Source organism: Lynx canadensis, chromosome X (genome assembly GCF_007474595.2).
Source record: "Lynx canadensis isolate LIC74 chromosome X, mLynCan4.pri.v2, whole genome shotgun sequence".
Lineage (NCBI taxonomy): Eukaryota > Metazoa > Chordata > Mammalia > Carnivora > Felidae > Lynx > Lynx canadensis.
In genome coordinates this window covers 40,153,673-40,176,487 of record NC_044321.2, presented here as the reverse complement: position 1 = coordinate 40,176,487, position 22,815 = coordinate 40,153,673, and the positions used below count along the sequence as shown (strand labels likewise).

General features: G+C 45.7%; 1 protein-coding gene across 2 annotated transcripts in view; it reads left to right on the top strand.

Annotated features, from left to right (window-relative positions):
- Positions 1–22,107, top strand: part of SLC9A7 (solute carrier family 9 member A7) — a 133,674-nt gene extending 111,567 nt beyond the window's left edge. For both annotated transcript variants that reach the window (XM_030305046.1, XM_030305045.1), the window contains 3 exons: positions 2,841–2,923; positions 12,456–12,561; positions 16,123–22,107. In XM_030305046.1, coding sequence (XP_030160906.1) covers positions 2,841–2,923; positions 12,456–12,561; positions 16,123–16,374 — 441 coding nt within the window. In that variant the 3' untranslated portion in view covers positions 16,375–22,107. The remainder of the gene's footprint in view (positions 1–2,840; positions 2,924–12,455; positions 12,562–16,122) is intronic.
- The last annotated feature ends 708 nt before the right edge of the window (positions 22,108–22,815 follow it).

The following is a 22,815-nucleotide window of genomic DNA, read 5'->3' as shown; positions in this document are numbered from 1 at the left end:
CTATAACTCTTCTGGGTCCTTCTCCAGCTTTCCTCCAGGCTGAAATCTGATACCCAGTCACTTAAATCTTTGATTTCAAACAGTTGCTGTAGTGCCTTTTTTTTTTTTTCTTCAAATTCCTACTCTTTGACTCCCCCACCCCCACCACGCTTTTCTTTTTGTTCTGATTGCCTCCCTTGGTCCCTAATTTCCCTTTTGGCTATTCTTTTTTTTTTTTTTTCCTAGAAGTTCACAATTGACATTAATTCACTCATTTGACAAATGCGTACTGAGCACCTGTTCTATTTCAGACATTCTTTCAGGCTCTGGGGATACATCTGCAAAGGGGACACACGAATCCGTATCCTTAAGGGTGTGGTGACAATGTGGTGAAGGGTTAAGAGTGGCGACTGCCAGATGTGAGATCAGTAGATGTGTCCTTGCAGCCCCGAGTGTCCCCATGGACCAGAAGCCTGGGCATCATCAGAGAGCTTGTAAAAATGCAGACTGTCAGGACCCATCTAGACCCACTGAACCTGAACCCGCATTTTTAAAACCTGTTATACCCCCTTCAGAGAAGCGTTGGCCCCACCATCCCAGGGACATGAAAAAGGCCCAAACTGGGTCATATCACTTATTTTACTCTTTTGTTCTGCATTAGACTTCTAGAGCCACCGTAACGGATCCCCACAAACTCAGCGGCTTCAACCAACAGTCTTATATTCTGTAGGTTAAAAGTCTGGTGGACTCCGCTGGTTTCTCCGTTTCAAGGCCAAAATGAAGGCGTTGGGTGGGGTTGGGCTCTGGGCAAGAACCCCCTGCCAAACTCATTCAGGTTACTGGCAGAATTCAGTTCCGTGTGGTTATAGGACTACAGTCCTATTTCCTTGCTGACCATTGGCCCAGGGTCAAGCTCATGTCCTAGAAGCACGTGCATTTCCTGCTCTGTGGCCCCCTCTGTCTTCAAAGTCAGCAACAGCAGGGTGCGTCCCTGTCACACTTCGAATCCTTCCTGCCCCTTCTTCCACCGCAACTCTCTCTTTTGCCCTCTTTGTCTATTTTTAAGGACCTGTGTGATTGCACTGGGCCTCCTAGAAAACTGTAAGTCCATCTACAAAGCCCCTTTTGCCGGGTATCATAACATACAGGCTCCAGGGATTCGGAGATAGAAATCTTTGCGGGGGAGGGGGGCAGTGTGCTGCTCTACCTCTGAAAAAAACCATAAGCTGTTCTAACTACTCTACTGACCTTAAGGTTAAACTTTTCTATCTTTTAACAGTAAGAACTCAGTTCTTTAATCTGCTTTCTGTTTCTTCATCACACTTGTCACTGTATACGTATCTGTCTGTCTTCCCCCGCTCTCCCCGCCCCGCCCCCCCACCTCGGAAACGTGCTCCTTGAGGGGCAAGTGCTAACGTCATTCCTTTTTGTCTCCAGTACCCATCATGGTGCCTGGCACACAGTAGGTGCTTAATGTATGCAGAAAAAAAATACACTCATTGTTATATCCCTGAAAATTGGTGATAAGGAGAGCCAGCGGTATTTTCTTCAAGGGGCTTCTCTCTTAGTAAGGTCAATACAAAGTTTAAGAATAAATCCCATGTGTAACTCACAAGAACAGAGGGTAGAATGGGAGTGACCAGGAGTTCGGGGGCGAGAGAATTGGGGGGATGTTTAAGCGGACAGATCTGCAGCTAATAGATAAATATGTGCTGCAGATCTCATGCCCAACATAATAAGTACAATCAACAGCACTGTGTCGCCAAAAAAAAAAAAACAACTGATAATTATGTGACAGGAAATAGATGTTCGCTAATGCTACAGTGGTAATCATACAACAGGGTCACACAACAAGACAGTGGCACAGCCAGGGGTAGAATTAGGATTTGGACCCCCATAGTTGGTTGAGGAAGCCTGTGACACTCATTACGTATACCCCTTGGACTGCTGTGTTGCCTTTGAAACATTTCTCAGACAGGCCAGCCTTGTACCCAGCCCTGAAGGATGAATAGGGATCGCCCCGGCAAGGTGTTGTCAGTGGGAGAAGGTGACCGTACGAAAGGATGTTGCGCTGAAGACATGGGGTGTAAACCCTCCCGTGGGAATGCAGGTTTGGGGAGGGGGCATGGTGAGAGAGCAGGTCCCCGCTTTGTCTGTGGGCAGACACTTCCCCTGATTTCTCCAAAGCCACCATACGTGGATTTATCCACATTCTTCCTGTACCTAGTCCTGCGTCTGGCACCATCTCTCAGAACGAGAAGTTGTTAGGCACCCCTGTTACAAAGTCGTACCTGATATTTGCTCGGAACTTACAACTCGTAACATTTCAGGGCTACAAGGTGTCTCTTAGTTTCTTGCATTCAAGGTCCCTTTATCTTCCTTGTGGAAGGCAGGCAGAGCTCTCTGAAGACCTTTTGTTAGTTTGTCTTCAGAAAGAAAGCTTTCCTTTGCTTTACTCATTGTAATGGTCCTTCTTGGGACCTACCCGAGTCTCCTCGACAAGAGCTGCAGCGTTCCAGGTGATGGTAACGCATTGGGTTTGGCGAGAGGTTAGGATGGGCTAGATGGGCAATGGGCATTAAGGAGGGCACTCGTGATGAGTACTGGGTGTTATATGTAAGTGATGAATCACTAAATTCTACCTGAAACCAATACTCTACTATATGTTAACTAACTTGAATTTAAATTTTAAAAAAGGCATTACCTCCTAGTGTATCTAAAACTTTGGTGATATAGGATGTTTGACTCTGAGCTCAAAATCTCTAAAACTTACGGTTAAAAAAGAAGCTTCCGCCCCCCTCCCCACACCCCATTTCATTCCCTTTTCTCCAACTAAGCGTCTGTCCTCTTGTCTGTTCTAGGATGGTCCGGATTCTGCCAGAGGGAACCGGACGAAGCAGGAGAGTGCGTGGCTCTTCAGGCTGTGGTACAGCTTTGACCACAAGTATCCTTTTCAGTGACCTCCCTGTACTCATGAAACAGCGGTGATGAAATTCTCTTGTTGAGTCATCCGTGAACAACTTCTGACGAGTAAGGAAGGCTGTGTGCGTGCTATAAGGTGCAGTCATGCCTCTCTTGGGCCACAGGCAATGATCGTTCAACCATAGGTAGTCCCGGCAAACATCTCTCTGGCCAAGAGGAATCATTAGTATGTCATTAGGGTAGCTACCCCACAGCCTGGTAGACTTGGGTGGCTCTTATGACCAAGGGAAATAAGCCTATGTAGGTGAATTAGTTAAAATCACAGGATGAAAGGTGCCGCGGTCGGGAAGGAAAGTAGAACCTGAGCAGTTTATCCGTGTGGGGAAGGTCACTTCTATGGGCCACCTGCATGGCCAACTCTACACTAGGAGATTCGCTTGGCCCTCAGGTGAAACTTAAAAACCCGAAAGTTCATTCTCATAGATTAACTTGACATCATGATCTAATGGGTAGGTAGTTCGCATACAGTCTTGGAAAACATAAAAAAAATTCTTGAACTCTGTATGAATGGGACTGCAGACTATATACATCCTAGTGTCTGGTTTATTTCTCTTGACATCATTTGTGTGACTCATCCATGTTGTCACGTGTAGCTCTAGTTCACCTGTTTTCATTGCCGTATAGTATTTCACTGTATGAGTATACCGCCATTTACTTACCATTGATAGTTGATGAACACGTAGATTGTTTCTAGTTTAGAGCTAGTATGAAAAATACAGCTACGGGGGTGCCTGGGTGGCTCATTCGGCTAAGCGTCTGACTCTTGATTCTGGCTCAGGTCATGAACTCACAGTTCATGAGATCGAGCCCCACGTCAGGCTGACATGGAACGTGCTTGGGATTCTCTCCCTCTCCCTCTGCCTCTGCCCCTCCGCCCCCCATCTCAAAAAAGAATACTGTTTATGAGCATTTTTGTCCATGTCTTCTGGTGCACGTATACGTATATTTTTTTGTTGGGAATATACCCAGGAGTGAAATGGCTGGGTAATAGGACATGCATTGGTTCAACTTTAAAAGATAGTGCCAAACAGTTTTACAAAATGGTAGTACCACGTTACACACTCACCTCTAGGGTATGAGAGTCCTAGTCGCTCCACATCCCCACTGACTGTTGGTGTTGTCAGTCTTGCTAATTTTAGCAATTCTATTGAGTTTATAGTGGTATTTTATTATAGTTTTAATTTGCATTTATCTGATGACTAATAAGGTTGACCATCTTTCCATATATTTACTGGCCATTTGGTGTGTTCCTTTATGAAGCACCTGTTCAAGTCTCTTGCCCATTTTTCTTTTGGGCTGCCTACCTTTTCCTTACCATTTTGTAAGCATTCCTTAGGTATTCTGGATGTGAGTACTTTGCTAATTATATGTGATACAAAAATCTCTCCTTGTGACTTGCCTTTTCACTTCTAAATAGAATCTTTTGATAAACAAAAGGCCTTCATCCAATTTATTGATCTTTTCTGGTTAGTAGTTTTTGTGTCCTGTTGTGAAAATCTTTCTCTACACCAAAGTCACGAAACCAGTTTCCTCCCTTATCTTCTAGAAACTTTATTGTTTATCTTCTGCACATCTATTTTTTTTTTTTTTACTGAGTGATGGACATGGGCAACAAAAAAGTGTAGAGATCATTGATCATTTGAGATGCTCTTGAGGAGGCTGTCATCCTTCAGAGCTGATGAACTTACATCTGGTCAGTGGCTAGGCAAGGGCGTTAGCAGTTCCAGATCACTGTAACCCAGTCAGGAGTAAAGGTGATTTGAAGCCGGGAATCAATTCCTGTGAGGATTAGTCTGTTTTCTGGTGGCCTTTTTTTCCCTAAGGTTCTAATGCAGAGCCTAAGGTGTTTCCATAGTCTTCCTCAGAAGGATAGGACTCCAGTTTTTGTCAGATTCACTCTATCTTTGTCAGTCTGTCAGATGCTCTACTCAGCTTCTCAGGTGCCTTTTGGGGAAATGTGGCTCACCAAGTACCAGGCTCACCTCTTGGATGTCTTCCACCAGATTCTGGCCCTCGTCACTGCCATGGCATCTATCTGATGCCATTAAGCAGCCGATTTTGTTGTGTTTTATTTTATGTTTTTATCTTTTGCCCAGCTCTTGTAGTTGCTCTCAGTGGAAACAGTGGTTCAAATTCTCTTGTTTGCTATTAACTGAAATAGAACACCCAGGGATTTTAAAAAGCCATATGTACTTTATCTACATCATGATTCAGAACGCATGTTACTCCCCGGGCTTGGAAAGGACGTGGAGAAAATTGGAGAGAGTTCACAGAAGAGTGACAAACTGCGAACGTGATAAGAAATTGATTCTTATGGGCGTTTAGTCCTGCACTTTCAACAACGGGTAGATTGTTCAGACATAAAATCAGTACGGAAACATTGGACTTGAACTACATTGTAGACTAAACGGACCTAACAGACATATGACTTATGGGATGCAGTGAAAGCAGTTGTAAGAGGGAAGCTTATAGTGATAAATGCCTACATTAAGGAGAAAGAAAGATCTCAACTAAACAAACTAACTCCTCAAGGAACTAGAAAAAGAAGGAGAAAGTAAGCCAAAAGTTACCAGAAGGAAGGAAATAACAAAGGTCAGAACAGAAATAGAAACTAGAAAAACAATAGAGAAGATCAATGAAAGTAAGAGTTATTTTACTGAAAAGATAAACAGAATTGACAAACCTTTTGTTAGACTAAGAGAAAAATAAATAAAAATAAATAAATAAAAATCAGAAATGGAAGAGGAAACATGACAACTGATAGCACATAAATACAAGGAGTCATAAGAAACTCCTATGAACAATTATACACTAAAAATTGGATAACCTAGAAAAAAATGGATAAATTTCTAGAAACCTACAGCTTAACCAAGACTGAATGAAGAAGGAATAGAAAATCTGAATAGCCCAGTAACAAGCAGGAGATTGAATCAGTAATCAAAAGCCCCCAACAAATAAAAGCTTCCAAGATCCAACCTCCTTTCATGATAAAAGAAAGAACTCTCAACAAATTCGATATAGATGGAATGTATGTCACCATAATGAAGTTGGCTTCATTGGTGAATTCCACCAAACATTCAAAAAATTAATACCTTCTCAAACTCTTCCAAAAAATTGAAAAGTTGGGAACACTCCCAACTTCATTTTATGAGGCCAGCATTGCCCTGATATCAAAGCCCAAGGACACTACAAGAAAAGAAATTTACAGGCCAGTCTCCCTGATGAGCATAGATGTAAAAATCTCCAACAAAATACTAACAAACTAGGGCACCTGGGTAGCTTGGTGGGTTAGGTATCAGACTCTTGATTTCTGCTCAGGTCATGATCTCACAGTTCAGATATATTCTCTCCCTTTCTCTCTCTGTCTCTCTGTCTTTCTCTCTCTCCCCCCCCTTCCCCTCTCTCTCTCCCTCCCTCTCCCACCCCCACTCACGCTCTCTCTCTCTCTCAAATAAATAAACATTAAAAAAACACTAACAAACTGAATTCAGTGGCACATTAAAAGGATCATACACCAAGTGAGATTTATCCCTGGGATGCAAGGGTGGTCCAACATAAGCAAATTGATAAATGTGATACATACACCACATTAACAAAATAAAAAATAAAAGTATATGGTCTCAATAGATGCAGAAAAAGCATCTCTTGACAAAATCCAACAGCCTTTCATGATAAAAAATAAACTCTCAACAAAGTAGATACAGATGGAATGTATGTCAGCATAATAAAGTCCATTATATGACAAGCCCACAGCCAACATCATACTCAAGGGCAAAAAGCTGAAAACTTTTCCTCTAAGATCCAGAACAAGGCAAGGACACCCACTCTTGCCACTTCTATTCAATACAGTATTAGAAGTCCTAGCCAGAGCAATTAGGTAAGAAAAAGAAATAAAAGGCCTCCAAATCAGAAGGGAAGAATTAAAATTATCTCTGCAGATCACATGATCTTATATATAGAAACCCCTAAAGACTCCACCAGAAAACTGTTTTAAAACTAATAAGTTGCATTTCTATACACTGACAATGAGCTATCCAAAAAAGATAGTAAGAAAACAGTCTCCTTATGATACCGTCAAAAACAGTAAACCACTGGGGCGCCTGGGTGGCGCAGTCGGTTAAGCGTCCGACTTCAGCCAGGTCACGATCTCGCACTCTGTGAGTTCGAGCCCCGCGTCGGGCTCTGGGCTGATGGCTCGGAGCCTGTTTCTGATTCTGTGTCTCCCTCTCTCTCTGCCCCTCCCCCGTTCATGCTCTGTCTCTCTCTGTCCCAAAAATAAATAAACGTTGAAAAAAAAATTAAAAAAAAAACCAAAAAACAAAAAAAAAAAAAAACAGTAAACCACTTAGGAATAAATTTAACCAGGTAGGTGAATATCTGTACACTGAAAACTGAAAAACATTGATGAAAGAAATTGAAGAGGACACAAATACATGGAAAGATATCTGTGTTCATCGATTAGAAGAATTAATATTGTTAACATATCCATACTACACAAAGCAATCTATGGATTCAATGAAATCTCTATCAAAATTCTAATGGTGGGTTTTTTTTTTTTTCACAGAAAATAAGAAACAATCCTAAACTTTGTATGGAACCACAAAATACTGTGAATAGCTAACGCAATCTAGGGCAAAATGAACGGAGCTGAGGTGCCACACTTCGTGATTTCAAATTATATTACAAAGGCATTGTAATCAAAATGGTATTAGCATTAAAACAGATATACAGGGGCACCTGGGTGGCTCAGTCGGTTAAGCATCCAACTATGGCTCAGGTCATGATTTCCTGGCCTGTGAGTTTGAGCCCCATGCCAAGCTCTGTACTGACAGCTCAGAGCCTGGAGCCTAGATTCTGTGTCTCCCTCTCTCTCTGCTCCTCCCCACTCGCACTCTTTGTCTCTCTCCAAAATAAATGAACGTTAAAAAATAAAAACAGATATACAGACCAGTGGAACAGAAGAGGGAGCCCAGAAACGTACTCTCACATATTGGATCGACTAATCTTCAACCAAGGCGCTGAGAATATGTAATAGGGAAAGGGCAGTCTCCTTGATAAATGGTGTCAGGAAAACTGGATATCCACATGCAATAGAATGAAACTGGAACTTATCTTGCACCACTCACAAAAAGGAACTCAAAATGTTTAAAGACTTAAGTGCAAGACCTGGAACCATAAAACTCCTAGGAAAAAAAAAAACACAGGGGAAAGCTCCTTGACATTGGTCTTGACAGTGCGTTTTTGGACTTTACTCCACAAGCGTAGGCAGCAGAAGCAAAAATAGACAAATGGGACTACATCAAACTAGAAGATTTCTGCACAGCATAGGAAACCATCAATAGTATGAGAAGACAACCTGTATAATGGAAGAAAATATTTGCAATCCATATATCTGATAAGGGGTTAATATTCAAAATCTATAAGGAGTTCCTATAACTCAACAGCCAAAATCCAAATACCCCAATTCAAAGAGGGGCAAAGGACCTGAATAGACATTTTTCCAAAGAAGACATACACTTGGCCAACAGATATGTGAAAAGTTGCTCAACATCACTCATCACCAGGGAAATGCATATCAAAACCACAATGAGATCTCTCCTCACATCTGTTAGGATGGCTGTTATCAAAATGGGAAAAAAATAACAAGCCAAGTTGGGAGGATGTGGAGAAAAGGAGACCCTTCTACACTGTCGATGGGATGTACATTGGTGCAGCCACGGTGGAAAAACAGTATGGAGGTTCCTCAAAACATTTCTCCAAGAGAAATCCGCACTCCCATGTTCACAGCAACATTATTCACAGTAATGAAGATATGGCAACAACTTGAGTGTTACCAACACTGTATTGTGTGCTGGAAATTTTAACATTTTCTGAGAGGGTAGATCTTAAGCGTTTGCACCACACATAGCCAGAAAGATGGTAACATGTGAAGTGATGGATATGTTAATTAGCTTGATTGTAGCAATCATTTCACAATATACGCATATCTAAACATCTTGTACACCTTTCATGCATTCAGTGTTTGTCAGTCGTACTTCAGTGAAGCTGAGTGCGGAAGAAACTGACTCTTTGCGGGGCAACAGGAGTGATCTCTGAAGTCTCTGAATGTAAAGTTTAGTGACTGGGATTTCTACTTGTTTAGTTTGGAGGTGGGAGACCAAGAACGGAAAGCGTCTGAGGAATTATACCAGGAAGGTGCCCACGATTCATTCTATAGCTCCAGAGGTGATTAAATGAGAAGACTTGGCTTTGGCTACAACAGAAGAGGATCCAGCTGGGCGGGAATGATCCCCACAAGCCGGCAAGAGGAAGCGTGGTACCTCCTTCCCGGAACAAGCCTGAAAATGGAATCGATGGCCTTCCGGTGTAAGATGAGAGGCTCAGTGCACATACAGCTCTCCCGGGGCTCCTGGAAATCACAGAAGAGATATTCGTGACTGCTTGCAAGACCAAAGCTGTAGTTTTCTCTGCTCCGACTCCATCTGTCTTCGAGTCTTGAGACAGTTTGTCTAGCTGATTTATTAAAGAATGTTGTTTAGTGACGACTGCAACCAGTACTTTCTGTGTCAGCAGATCGGCTGATAGCTGTTAATTTTCTCCTCGGGCCATAGCTCTCTAAAGAAAGGAGAGCTACTGCCTGGGGAGGGATTGGTAGAGAAACAGATCTTGAGGCCACCAAAGATTTTTCTCCCTAGAGTAACCTCCCCACCATCCAACTTTGGAGTGGTAGACTTCCGCACCTGCTTGATGAACTGAGAAACTGAGTAAAGACATGGGAGGGGGGCATGCCAAAGGAATTAATTCCAAGCGTGTGTGTGCGTGTGTGTGTGTACTTACATATGTATATTTTTTCACTAAGTAAACTCTATGCCCAATGCAGGGCTCAAACTCATGACCCTGAGATCAAGAGTTGCATGCCCTACCGACTGAGCCAGCCAGGCACCCTACCAGATACTTATTTTTTAATTTTTCTTTTTTAAATTTTTTTTAATGTTTGTTTGTTTATTTTTGAGAGAGAGAGAACACAAGCAGGGAAGGGGCAGAGAGAGAATCCCAAGCAGGCTCCGAGCTGTCAGCGCAGAGCCCGAAGCAGGGCTTGAACCCACCAACCGTGAGATCATGATCTGAGCCCAAATCAAGAGCCAGACACTTAACCAACTGAGCCACCCAGGCACCCCTATTTTTTTTTAATTGTTCTAATAAAAGCCTTGGAGTTGAGAGGCTTTTCCAGTCACGATGTAAGAACGGGTTATTAGGAAAAGCACTCAGGGCACCTGAGTGGCTCAGTAGGTTAAGCGTCTGACTTCTGCTCAGGTCATGATCTCGTGGTTCATGGGTTCGAGCCCCGCATTGGGCTCTGTGCTGACAGCTCAGAGCCCGGAGCCTGCTTCAGATTCTGTGTCTTCCTCTCTCTCTCTCTCTCTCTCTCTCTCTCTCTGCCCCTCCCACTCCCTCGCTTGCTCACTCACTCGCTCTCAAAAATAAACAAACATTAAAAAAATTAAAAAGAAAAAGAAAAAGCACTCAGATGAGAAGAAGCTCTTAGAAATTAAAGTTTCTGAAATGAGCCCCAAAATGTAATGGATAGTTTAATTACATGGTGGAGACCGAACTGTTGATCTGGAAGATGAAGTTGAGGAAGAGAATCTGTAAGAATTCAAGCACAAAGTCAGAGATGTGCAAGAAAGGGTTGCAAGACAGGGAGGTTAGAGCCAGAAGGTCCACAGTCCTTGAACAGAATATGAAAGGAGAAGATAGAGACCATGGAGGAAAAAAAGAAGCAAAGAAAGAATGAAAGAACATTCTAAAACTAAGGAGGAAAAGCGGGGCTCTTCAAGGCTTCCAAAGAGAAAAAAGTGGCATCCTCTAAAGACAACGAACCAGGGGCACCTGAGTGGCTCAGTCAGTTAAGCATCCGACTTCGGTTCAGGTCATGATGTCACAGTTTGTGGGTCCAAGCCCCACGTCAGGTTCTGTGCTAACAGTTCGGAACCTGGAGCCTGCTTCGGCTTCTGTGTCTTCCTCTCTCGCTGCCCCTTTCCCACTCACATTTTGTCTGTCTGTCTCTCTCTCTTTCTCTCTCTCTCAAAAATAAGCATTAAAATTAATTAAATAAAAATAAAGAGAAGAACCCAATGTGGCATCAGCAAACTTGAATGTTAGAATACCATCTAGCATTGCCAGAGTTCTAGGATGAAAAGAAAAAACTCTGAGCCTAGAAAAAAAAGACAGGTGGCTTTCAGACACCCAGGAATTCACAAAAGTTTGGCACTGTGCAGACTCTAGTAGAAGGGGGGAAAAAACCACCAACAACACAAGGATCAAACACAATCAAAATCAGACCCAGCTAAGGAGACAACATTGAAGAAGAAACGATTTGTTATAACCCACAAGAAATGTACAAGATCAAAAGGAAATTCAAAGAAGAGCCTGTATTTAGCTCATGTTCTCTTCTCAGGAACAAAGTTTAAATGACATTGTATCACATTTCCTTTAATAGTGTTCTAACCACTCTGCTGGGTTACTAGCAAATAGTATTCGTTAAATAATATTACCAATGCTAGTTACTGGCTTTTAACATTTAGACTCAATCCGTAGACAAAGCACAGAAGCTTTACTTCTGACTTATAGAATAGAATGCAAGTGTTACGTGTCTATAGTATAAAATTAAGTATAATAAAAATCAGGAAAAAATGGAAAAGCCAGAGTATAGGGGCGCCTGGGTGGCTCAGTCGGTTAAGCGCCAACTTCGGCTCAGGTCATGATCTCACGGTTCGTGAGTTCAAGCTCCACATCGTGCTGACAGTTCAGAGCCTGGAGCCTGCCTGGGATTCTGTGTCTTCCTCGCTCTCTGCCCCTCCCCCGCTCATACTCTGTTTCTCTCTGTCTCAAAAATAAATAAACATAAAAAAATTTTTTTTAAAGAAAAGCTGGAGTATAAATGAATTAAATGTACCGTCTTTCACAGGAGGGGATTAAAAACCTCTGACTAAAGTTTATACATCAATAAATAGGAAGAAAAAATAAAGAAAGAATAAATAAATAGGAAGACACACATACACACACATGCAGTGGAATACTACTCAGCCATTAAAAAGAATGAAATCTTGCCATTTGCGACAACATGGATTGACCTTGAAGCTATCGTGCTAAGTGACATAAATCGGACAAAGACAAATGATCCATGATACATGATTTCACTTACATGTGGAGTCTAAAAACCAAAACAAAACAGAATAAAACCCAGATTCACAGATAACAGCAAACAGATTGGTGGTTGCCATTGGGGCCGAAGCAGGCTCCAGGTTCTGAGCTGTCAGCCCAGAGCCCGACGCGGGGCTCGATCTCACAGACCATGAGATCGTGACCTGAGCCGAAGTTGGACACTTAACCGACTGAGCCACTCAGGCGCCCCTACTCTTTGGGATTTCTAAACATGTTTCGTTGGGTGTGTGTTCTCTTTGCAGGCATTTTCCTTAATCCTCTTTTCAAAGTTACTTGAAGCCCATCCTCACACACACCGGCCCCCCCTTAACCACCACGCTGCCCGCCTGGTGTGGCCTGCTCGCTCGGTGTCTGACCAGTCCCCAGGTGTACGACGTAAGTACAGCATGTCAGGGTTGTGTTCCTGATCACGGAGCCAGGGTACTGTCTTCCCCAGGAAGAGGAAACGTGTTGCACGCAAGCCTCCAAACCCACAAGTTTTGCTTTTCTAAATAAGATGATTAGAAATGGCCAAGTTAACGTATGTTTGTGTATTTTGCACAGTAACAGAGAAACCTTGTACCTGGGCCGCGGGGCCCTGCGGTGTCTGCAGCCATGGTGTAGGAATTCTGGATTTGGAAACAGAACAGCTACATTCAAATCCAAGCCCTGAGGCCATCTAAGTGTTCTTAGCAGCCTTAGTTTTCTTGTCTGTAAAGTGGGCCTCGTCGTCTGGGCTTGGCTGTGAGATTAAAGGCTAAGGTATGGAAACATATGGTGAACCACAAAGTGTTTAGCAAACGTGAAGATTCCTTTTGCAAATGGTGTCTTTATGTTGAGATGGTTAGGTCCTTTCCGTTTTCCGATTCAGACTCAGCACAGTACGAAAAGAATATCCACACCGGTGGACATCTGAGCTTTGGGGCTGACTCGTGAGCTCTTCACCGGGGTTGCTGGGCAGAGGGTTTGTGGAGAAAGCAAGAATCTACCTCCATAGAAGGACTGGAGGAGAGGGGAAAGGCCCTTCTTCCTCTCTCTCCTCCACCATCCTACATAACCATTACACCCGGGAGAAAAGAACTCCTTATATTTATGTAGAGCTTTCCAGCTCACAAATGGCTCTCTCGGCCATACCGTAAATAGGCAGATAACTACCATCTTACAGAGGAAGAAACTGCCTTGGTCCCAGGATTGGTAATTGACAGAGCTGTGATCCTAATGCAGGTTTCAGAGTATTAGTAAATAACCTGCAATTTACTTGGTTAGTGTTGAGAAAGCAGAATGCAAAGCCCAGGTCTGAGCGAGAAGGGTCCTGATCAGGTAACGGGGCAGGGCAGCGGGCTTGGAAACCGTTGCATTCGGATGGTACGGAGGGGAAAATAGACACTGTAGCTGGGCAATAAGCAAGAATCCCTCCATACTGCCACTGCTGCTTTGGGCTGGGGTCCCTACCAGGGTCTCAGTCTGCTCCAGACACGGTGAGGGTTGCTATTGTTGAGAGAGGAGGAGCAAAGGGTCTTTGAAAAGTTAATTGAGGAAGCCACAGGGAGAGTGGAGGGGCTCCCTGCAGGCTTTTGAGCCTGGTGAGGGTCTTGGGCTGGGCGGCTCTCGTGGCTGTTTGACGCACTGTTGACCTCACCCATCACCTAGAGGGCGTTTGGACTTCCGGTTTATTTGGGAGATCTTGAAGATGTTCATTATTCACTGTTTGCATGCACCTAGGAAACCGTGTTCTTCCATTCAGGAAAGTGTGACTTCTGGTTATTTCAAACGCCCACGTTCCTGCAACACGCGCGTTTGCAAGGTTATTCCACAGCATTTTCCTAGCAGCCTTCAGTGGACAGCCCGTTACATAATTATTACAAGCCTCCAGCTTAACAAAACTTTTGTTGATCTTGTCATCTAGAATTGGAGGCTCTGACTTGGAAATCCCTCTCCACTGGGTTTTACTAGGTCCTTGTTTCGGAATGACCTTTCCTTGGGTACTCTTTGTCCGGGCTTGTGAGTTTCGTAATGGAACGGGTCAACATCCAGTCCCGTTTCCTCCTGCCGGTGAATTTCAGCCCTGCTTTCCCCTGCCAGGGGTCAGCGAGGGTCACCCAGGGGCTGGTGTCTGGGGGCCTCCTCTGCGATGCTGTAGAGGGCGTGGCCCCATTTGCAGACACCGCCTGCGAAAGGAGACACGGTTAACGCTAAACCAGGGAACGTGATCTCATTTGTTGTTAAGAAAACTATCACAGGACAGATCGAATTTCAGGCCTTTCTCAACACTGGTGGAGAGTAGGAATCTGGGGAGTTTGGAGTGAGTTTTGGAATGAACGCTCTGCCTGAGTGCGGGATTGTTATTTAGTTGCACGTGTGCGCCCTGCCTCATTCCGCGAGGGTTTGAGGCAGCAAGCGAGAGGAGGCGTGGGCTTGCCTATCCAAAAAAGCCGGGGAGCACTGGCTAAGTGGAGTCATGTTGTGAAGCGCCGAGCAGCCGTCATCACTGAGAAGCAACGCAGAAAACAAGCTCGAGCTCGTTACCAGCGAGTGTACCCAGACAGGCTGGGACAGGAGAAGGAGCTAGGCAGACCCAGAAGCCCTTCCTAGGCCGGGGCATTGAATAGGTACTCCTCTGGCACCTCCTGTGACTTAAGCATCTCGAGGAAGGGTGCCAAGAGGATGCGGTCACGTGCTGTGCCGGTTTCTCACCTAGATGGGAATTCAGGCATGGTTGGGGAGAATCTGCCCGTGGCCTTGGGCAGCAGCGTGACTGGTGCGGACAGGGGAGGAGGGAGCAGGAGGCTGTCAGGGAGGCAGGTTCCCACGTCCTGCCCCGAGGACACCCTGACACGTAGAGGATGCAGGTGCCTTTTGAAGAACAGATGGCAGATAGGAGAGCAAGAGCGGTGTGCCGGAGCATTTTGAAAACGTGTTTGCCGTTCAAGAGAGGCGCTCGCAGCGTTTGACCCTGTGTGCAGTGGGGACGGCAGGGGAGCGAACCGCCCCTTGTTTTGCTGGTTAAACCCATTAGAGGGTGAAAGGTTTGTGTCTGACCCCGGGCTGCTTCCTGAGCTCTCCCCCACGGTGTGGTCATTTGCGGAGGCTGCCACTCTGGCTAGAACGAACGCCTGCCTTGCTCCGCCTTGCCTGGTTTTTTTTTTTACTCTCACTGCGGCTTTTGTCCATCCTCCTCCCGATGGGGTGATTTTTTCACATCCTTTACCTGGGTCCGACCAGCATAAATCCTAACTCTGCTTCCCACCAGCTGGGGAAACCTCGGGCACATTTCCGAGGTTGTCTTAGCCCAGGCTTTCTTCTCTGTGACAGGAGTGTTCCCGCCCTTCACAGGCAGGGAGGGGTAAGGATCAAGTGAGCCCTTCCCTGACCTTCCCGGCAGGCATAGAACAGATTGTTTGAGAAAACAGACCCTCCTTCTGGATGCCCCGCCGCATCTGTGCCGCCGGGCTTCCCATCAGGGGGGTTTTCTGTGGGGACAGGAAGGATATCGTAATTATGCTTTGACCCCTTCCCTCAATCGCTCACTGGGACAAAGAGCGGCTCAGATGTAAATCAGGTGGGTTCAGGGTGGTTTATGGGGCCTCCTGCCCAGGGAAGGGGGGCCCTGAAACCTATCTGTAAGTTCACCCAGTGACCTTGCCCTGCCTTCCCTTGTGGGCTGGGAACCTGAAAGCCCCAGCTGGCCTCCCTTTCTCCCCTTGTGTCACTAACCTCAGCTGTCAGGCATTTGAAATCAGAACTGCTTCCTGGGGTTCAAAGGCTTGGTTTCCGGCAGCAGCACCTTGCCTTGAATAGCACGCTACAGTTTGCAACCCTCATGCACACCAGAGGCTCCGGGCAGGCAAGTTTCATGGGCCCGGGGTTTTCAGATGAGGAGCTGAGGTCGGGGGTTGGCCCCAGCCCTCGGAAGATGCCGGTCTCCCATTTGTCGTTGTCGTTCGTTGCACTTTTCAGAACCAAGAACCGCTGAGAGAAGAAGACTCCGACTTCATCCTGACCGAGGGCGACCTCACCTTGACCTACGGGGACAGCACAGTGACTGCAAACGGCTCCTCAGGCTCCCACACGGCCTCCACGAGCCTCGAGGGCAGTCGGAGAACCAAGAGCAGCTCCGAGGAGGTGCTGGACCGAGCCCTGGGGATGGGAGACCAGCCGGTTTCGAGCCGGGGCACGCGCCTAGTGTTCCCCCTGGAGGACAATGCGTGACTCCCCCCTCCCCCCACCCCAGAGCCTGCAGCGATGAGGGGCGGGGGCGGCCCACCGGCAGGGTGAGGACGGCTGCAAGCCCCAGGGTTGTTTGAGGCGGGGCACTGACTGAGTGGAACTAACGCTTCTGTTTTATTGGGGTCTGAAGCTATCTTAATAACCTTTACAATTTAACCCAAGATGGTGGGGCTAAAGTGTCTCTAAATCAAGACAGATGCAGACCTATTCCCACTTTTTCACATAGTAGTGTGCTGTTCAGAGTTAAACAAACAAACAAACAAAAAGCATGCTTTAATGGTCTAACTCATTCACCTGCAGTATCTGAACAAGGTGTGGGGCGGGTGGGGGGGGTTGGAGTCCCCCCAGGAGAGGCTTCAGATCCGTACACAGCAGTGCAAGCCTGGCTGGCTGCAGGAATAGCAAGGTGGAGGAGAGCAGGCTGGAAGAACAATCGAGAAGGAAGGCAGCTGAGACCGGACCTCCAAGGATGACGGAAGCCGGTGGTAAATGGGACGGAACTCACGAAGAAGCAATTGCCGCAGGCACTTCTGGCTCCGAGGGCTGCGGGACTGCGACCTCACGTCAGGCTTCTGGACTCTTTGCAACCCGGGTTTCCTCTAGACTGAAGAATGGAAATCTATCCGTGAACATTTCGACACGGGGAAAGAATTAGAATTCCTTCTCTGGAAGCCTCCATCCAGAAGAAGCTACCAAAAGCAAAACCAAAGGCAAAAATCGTGTTACACTGTTGGGTTTTTCACATTAATCTGGGAACAGCAGAAACTGGTTAGAAACTGATGACGAAAAATCAGTCAATTCTTCAGGGCCACCGTACAAGCTGACTGCCTGGCAAATGATTCCGAGGGCCGAGATACCTACTGTGGGTTTAGGAACAACACCAAAATTGGTTGGGATGCTTTTATCTGGGGACGAGAAAGCAAAAACAAGCCTAGGAGGCAGTAGGCTAGTATTGGGGGGCGGGGGTGGGAATCACACTGCGAACAAAATTAACTGCAAAAACGAAATACAGGATACTGTTCTAAAGACCCGAGGAGAATTCCAAACCTTGAGCCAACGAATGCATGAGATTTCAGCGGCCACGTGAGAAATTAGAGGCAAGTCCCTAGAAAATTAAGCATTATTCAGTCCGGTGGAACGTTCTGTCTGTAAGGTTAAGTCTCCGGATGTCTTGACACTTGAGTGCCATGTAAAGAAGGGTCGTCCTCTTGGTATCCGGGGAGGCTTGCACCAGCTGAATGCGTGAGCGTGGTTTGAAATTTAGGTTATTTGAAAACCCGATTTATTAAAAAAAAATGCTTTCATAAAATGTGGGCATTTTTCTTATTGTGGCAGACAACATAGTTTGTGATAGTTTGTGTAAACCAGGCAAAAATTATTACTAGGTTGAGCCATATGAAATTGCTGATATTGAACCATTAAAAAGAAAAAAACAAATGGCAGTTTCATATGGTTCGATATAATATAATTAGATGCTTTTTATCCCCCCCCCCTTTCCTTTCTGTCTACCCTAAAGTCCATTTTGACTTTATCAGGGGCACCCGTGGGATTTGTAAGCTTGAAAAACAAGCTAAACCACATATCTAACCCCATGAGGCTCAGAATTACCTAGGCTAGTGAAGGACTTAAGAAGACCTACGAGCCACAGCCAGAGAAACCTCTTTTTTAGAGAGCCCCTGGATGGGAGGTCATTGTGTCGTGGGTGTTGTGTCAGAGTGCAGAGAGCAGCTTGCCAGGCTGGAGATGTGCATATGTGCCCGCGCCCAGAACCGGCAGAAGTTTTATTCGGTGGAGTTCTCTCAGTAACGACCAGTCAAGCCTATAAAGGTGAGGCTTGTGTGTGTGTTGGGTATTTGCAGAGATGGATAGGCTGGCCGGCTCTTTGGTTGGGTCTTTATAAAGCCTTGTTTATCTCTTATGTCGCTTACTTGTTTAATTTTGGAGGAAAGAAACTACCGGAAAAACCCTGATATGATTCATGAAAATAGCCACCCTGGCTGTTTAGGGACCCCCCCCCCCCATCTTAATTAACGTCAAGGCTGTGTTGTCATTAATGGTTTTCCAGGAAGCTTTCGGCAACTTAATAAGAAATCAAGGAGGAAAAATAACCAGAGTTCTCCATCCGAGGCCTACGTCGATCCACAGATTGTTGTGTTTTCCCCAAAAGGGTCTTGTAGTCTTGACTGCAAACCTTTTATTTGGACCTACTTAAATATAAGCAAGTGGAGATTTGCCAAGACCAAAATTTTGCTAGGGTTGTAGTTACTTGGTTGGATTTTTTTCTTCAGTGGATAGGAGTAAGTCACTGACCTATGGTTCTAATTTTTGTTTGCAAGATGTGCGGAATAATCCTGACCTTACTAGAGGTCCTGGGAAATGAGTCCATTCATTGAAACGCTTCCGTGTTTCTAGAAGTACTATGCCTATGCTGAGTGGGGGAAAGTGCGTGCCACGAAGCCCAGAAACCAACTAACACAAGGCCAACTATCTGCAGCCAGCCTGGCATAAATCAGGTTGAAACGGCTGAGTGCATCCAATTTCACGTCTTTTTAACACGTTTAACATCTTATAAACATATTTGTTCCAGGTTGGGGGCGGGGGGGGGTGACAGTTCAGCAGAGCTGGATAATTCTAGCACACAAGTTCTCAACCACGGCTGCCCATTAGGATTACCTGGCTAGTTTTTTTTGTTTTTTTTGGTTTTTTTTTTTTTAAATATCAGTGCAAGGGCCCTATCCTCAGAGATTCATATTCGGGAGGCTTGGAGTGGGGCCTGGCTTCCGTGCTTTGTTTTGGATCTTCAGGGATTCTAATGCACAACCAGAGTTGCGAGCCTTGTAGCCTACACCTTGCAATGGACCCTATTTGGAACCTTAAAGGATGGCCTAGCAAATTAAGTTTCTTTAGTTGCAAGTCACGTGGACCACCCTGAGGGTTGACCAGTAACCCAGCCTTGACGGCTGTCAAAGAGTTTCGTGTGGACACTCTTGGCAGAACTCCAGAACTTTCTCCCTAAAGTACAACTGACGGCGTCACATTTGAAAACCTTAGTGCGTGAAAGGGAGAGAAGGGTGATGTGAGGGGATGTATTCGGGCGGGGGCGGGGGGGCGGGATGCATCACCTGTCCTCTTTGCCCCCGCCTGTGGAAAGAAAAGGGGTTCGGTCTTAACCGAGCAGCCAACTGTCAAGTGGAAGGTTTTGGGAGAAGCTGGCTGTTCCACTCAACGTGTGACTAAACGGGGTCCCCTTTGCGGCCAAGTCAGCTTTCTTTCTGGCCACACTCAGCTTGCCCCGCCCCCCCCCCCCCCCCACTTGCCTGCATCCACGCTGGAGACCTCAGGGTAGAGGTTGGGCCTGCGGTTAGGGGAAGCTTGTGACCCCTTCGTGCTCACGCTCACGAGGCACCGGCGTTGCCAGAGGGGAGGCATGAAGCCCGGTTGTCCCCTTTAATACTCTTTTCGAGCACTACAAGGCGACCCGAACTTTGTCTCCCCCGGAGGGCAATTTGGACTTTAAACGAGGCTGCGTTTCCTCCTAGGAAGCCAATCTAGGAAGAGCGTGTACGTAACTACACGGTCTCTGCCCATCCAGGGTACTCCCTGGGGTGGCCAAACAGCACTGACGCCTTGCAGCCGAAAACCACACTGCGACATCAAATGTCTCATCAAGCAGACTGCAAGGAGCTTTCAGGCTGTGTTCTCCGGCCCCGAAAATGCCCTCTGTGGTTTGGTTGACAAATGAAGTCTCTGGAAAACGTGAAAAGCGTTAGCTGAGCTGTCCATGTACATTTCAGTCTAGGGCGATCTCCTTCCAAAGTAGAGGGCTGTTTCATGACATCCTCCCACCCCCAGTCATCTCTCCCTCCCCCTTTCTTTGTCCACAGGGGCAGTTAATGTCACCATGTCAGATATTCAATACGAACAGGATGATTTCTAAAGGTAGAAACACCGCCGATGCCCTTAGGGGAGACTGGTGGCGGGGCCAATGTGGGGGGGGGGGATCATCCTCTCAGACACCTAGCTTGGTCCCCACTGTGAGTCCTAAGAGGCACATCACAAAGCCGACCGTGCCATCTGTTGTAAGATGGAATCTGGAACGAGGGCTTCTGGAAGGAGGGCTTCTGGAAGGTCAGCTTGCTGATCCAATAAGCATGTGACTTCCCGTTCCACTTTGGAAAAACGGGGAACTTGACACGTTTCACGTTTCACGCCTGCCTCTTGATGTTGATTCTGAAGATGAGTTCGTGTAGGAGCGAGTCTGTCACATGCTATGAAAGTGGTATCGGTGACTTCTGATCTCTTACGTTGGTTTTTAAGTGAAACTCTGGCCCCGCCCATGTCCGGTGCTGTGCGCTCCAACACAGTCAGTCGAAGGAACCTAGTGGCCAAGAGTTAGAAACAAGCTTTCTAATCTGAATGTGCTTTCATAGTAGCTGAAGAGACCTTCCCCTTTCTAAAACCCAATAAGGACAATACGCAGAGACATACTCTAGAAAGCTCTGCTAGTCTCTCACTAGGAAAAGCAAGTAGGGCTCTTCTCTTTGACAATCTTTTTCAAAACCACACCTAGAAATCAACGCCTTTTCCCTCTTTCGATTTTCATAAGGAGAGCTTTTTTTTTATATATATATATATACTAACACATCTCGTCACCCAGTACTAGCAGCAATCGTGAAAAGCAAAACCAAAGCTTTTGATGTTAGTTTTATTTTTGTAAGCAGGGTTAGAACCATGGCCCACATGGAGCACACAGGCAGCCACTTTTCTGCCGCATTTTGAAAAGCCCCGAAATGCACATCAGAGCACCCGGCAGGGGCCGTCTTCTCTTTCGGATGGCCGCCTTTTAAAACACGTTACACGGAATTGCCAGTTGCCAGGGTCAGTGGAAAACGACTGGGCGTGTACATACGTTGGAGGAACTCCACATCTGCTGTCTAAAGCACTGAAAATTTGAGACCCCCGTGCTACTGGGTGACCGTCCGACGGCTTGGACATTTGGGGGTGGACTTCTGTTGCGATGATTCCAGCTGTGGGCTTCGGGGAAGCAGAGGAATGATTTCCAGTCGTATGGGTGAGAAGTCTGTGGATTCGGAATTCAGCACTGAAATCACTGCTTCAAAGCCTGTGACTTCAGGATCACCTCCTCCTAGGTTGTCTTTTTATTTTTTTACTTAGGAAGTTTCACTGTGTCCAATAAAATGATCGAATGGGAAGGCCACCAAGATTCATTTAATAGCTGCAAAGCAGTTTTTAAAAATAGAATAGGATGGATTTACCGTGGGATGACAGGACTGTCCGGGGGTGGGGGTGGGGGCACTTTTTATAAAGCACTTCCATAATGTAACTGGGGAGAATGTTATCTTCTGTTTCCATTCATCAGTAGCAAACCGGTGGTTTTATAAAATTAACAGTATAGTATGTTATATAAATAAACATGTTCCATGAAATAAAAGTATGTTTAACTGTGAAAAGGTGAGGACTTGGAGTTGTCAGCAACCTTTATGTGCAATAAGGAAAACCGAGGTTAGGCCCCCAAAGTGCTAACTTTCCCTAGCATTTTACTTAACGTTTGCCTTTGTGTATATGTTTAGATTGGTATTGTAAATCTAGCCACACGTCTTCTGGCCTTTGACCGGTAGTTAACACGTTTTTCTCAAAGCTTTTTTTTTTTTTTTTTTTTTTACAAAACTCAAAATAAAAAGATTAACTGGCTGAGCTCATCTTGTGTTTGCATTTTATAAGTATCGTCAGTTAGTAGAAGAATGCTGTGTGATCCTTTTCTCAGTGTGTTTCTAAGACAAAGTAAGGCTAGCCAGCCCCTCTGGACCCAATCCGGCCCACCACCTATTTTTGTAAATAAAGTTTTATTGGAATGCCCTAGGCTCCTTCATTTGCACAATGTCTGTGAGTGCTTTCATGCAGAGCTGGGTAGCTGTGACAGAAGTGAGCAGGTATTTGTGCATAAAGCCCAGACCATTTACTATCTGACTTTCTACGGAAAAGGATTTTTGCCAACCCCCCGATTCAGGTGCTTTAAACCTTAAGTTTTAAAACAGGGTCTAAAAAATCACAGCAACTGGGGCGCCTGAGTGGCTCAGTCGGTTGAGCCTTCTGACTTTGGCTCAGGTCATGGTCTCATGGTTCTTGGGTTCAAGCCCCACGTCGGGTTCTGTGCTGACAGCTCGGAGCCCGGAGCCTGCTTCGGATTCTGTGTCTCCCTCTCTCTCTGCCCCTCCCCCACTCAAGCTCTGTCTCTTTCTGGCTCAAAAATAAACATTAAAAAAATATTTTTTTAATCACAGCAACAGATTTCGGAGATTTTTTTGAAACGTACCTTAGGATTAAGAGAAACACTTTAAATCTGGTCTGTGTTGTAACTTCTGGCCTACAACAGTTGTTAACAGGCTTTGAGTGTTGGATAAC